The following is a 1,275-nucleotide window of genomic DNA, read 5'->3' on the forward strand; positions in this document are numbered from 1 at the left end:
TGCCCGAGTCGCGCTAGGGGGGGGGTTCGGTATTACTTCCTAGGAGACGCAGCACGATACCGTCACGTACCGCGAGATGGGCGCCGCCGCGGGCGACGTGGGCGACGCCGAGTCCTACTAGAAGTAATCGCGGTCGTGCATCCCCCGCGGCCGGGGGCGCGCGGGCGGAGGCTGCTCCCCGCCGCAGCGCGGCGACGACCGCGTCCGGGCTCTCGGCGAGCGCAAAGAGGTCGATCGCGGCCGTCGGCCGGGCCCTCCTGCGTTTGCCGGTTCCCGTGACTGTCTCGTGCGTCGAGGTGATTTCGACGCGGTAGAGCCCCGGCGCGTTGGGCTGTACGCAGGTGTACGCGCAGCAGGGGATGAGGACGCCGAAGCCGACCGCGCAGGAGAGGGGGTCGGCCCAGATTGCGCGCTCGCCCCAGGGCACCGTGCACCGCGGCTCGCGCGCGTCGTCGTAGCGCGTGATGTGAACCTTGTCGACGTCGAAGCCGTCCCAGGCGATCGCCTGCGTCTCCTGTCCCGTCGCCTCGCCGTCGCCGACGACGCCGTGCTCAGTGACGATGAGCGCGCGCGACGCGCGCGCCGGGAACGGAGCGTCGGCGTGCGGTCGCGCCCACGCATTGAAGGCCATCGGCCCCATCCACACGCAGGGCGCGAAGATGACGGCGTGGAGGCACCACGGAACCGTACACAGGATCGGCACGAAGCCGAATGCGCCGTCCAAGGTGCCCGGTCGCCCCGCGCAGACGTGGACGCTTCGCTTCGCTTCGTTCGCCATCGCGAAACGCTCGGCGTCGATCGCGAAAACTTGGAGTACAGCATCCGTCGCCGCGACGCCGAAGGTCATCCCATTCCCGCGCACGTACGTGATCTCCGAGGCGACGAGGTCGGCTAAAAGCGGCGACTCTACGCGCTGCACGTCGAGGACCGTGGCGATGGGGGCGGCAGCGACGAATTGAGAGCCGTCGAGCACCGTCGCCGTGGGCATGTCTTTGGTGAGCCTGAAGCTGGGCATGGTGTCTCGGATCTCGGACGACTTAAGGGGCTTATCCAGAATCGCGGGGCGCCCGCGCCGCTTTGAAGGGACGAGGATGCAGATTTTTTTGCCACAGAATTGTCAAAAATGAGCGATCGCAAAGCATAAATACTGTATCGAGCCTCCCCCACAATCCTACAACCACCAGATGCACGTTATCGCCACCCGCCTAACCGCGCCTGCTGGCCGAGGACGAAGGACGCCTTCAGACCCGCCCGCGGCGGCGGCGGCCGCGGCGA

General features: G+C 67.8%; 1 protein-coding gene across 1 annotated transcript; it reads right to left on the minus strand.

The window, feature by feature from the left end:
- Nucleotides 1-280: 280 nt before the first annotated feature.
- Nucleotides 281-1,015, minus strand: AURANDRAFT_69407 (hypothetical protein; the record flags this gene model as incomplete). The annotated part of the gene is made up of 1 exon (XM_009045175.1): nucleotides 281-1,015. A coding segment is annotated over one exon (735 nt), but the record flags the coding sequence as incomplete, so codon positions are not given.
- Nucleotides 1,016-1,275: the final 260 nt, after the last annotated feature.

This window comes from Aureococcus anophagefferens (assembly GCF_000186865.1).
Source record: "Aureococcus anophagefferens unplaced genomic scaffold AURANscaffold_1672, whole genome shotgun sequence".
Classification (NCBI taxonomy): domain Eukaryota; class Pelagophyceae; order Pelagomonadales; family Pelagomonadaceae; genus Aureococcus; species Aureococcus anophagefferens.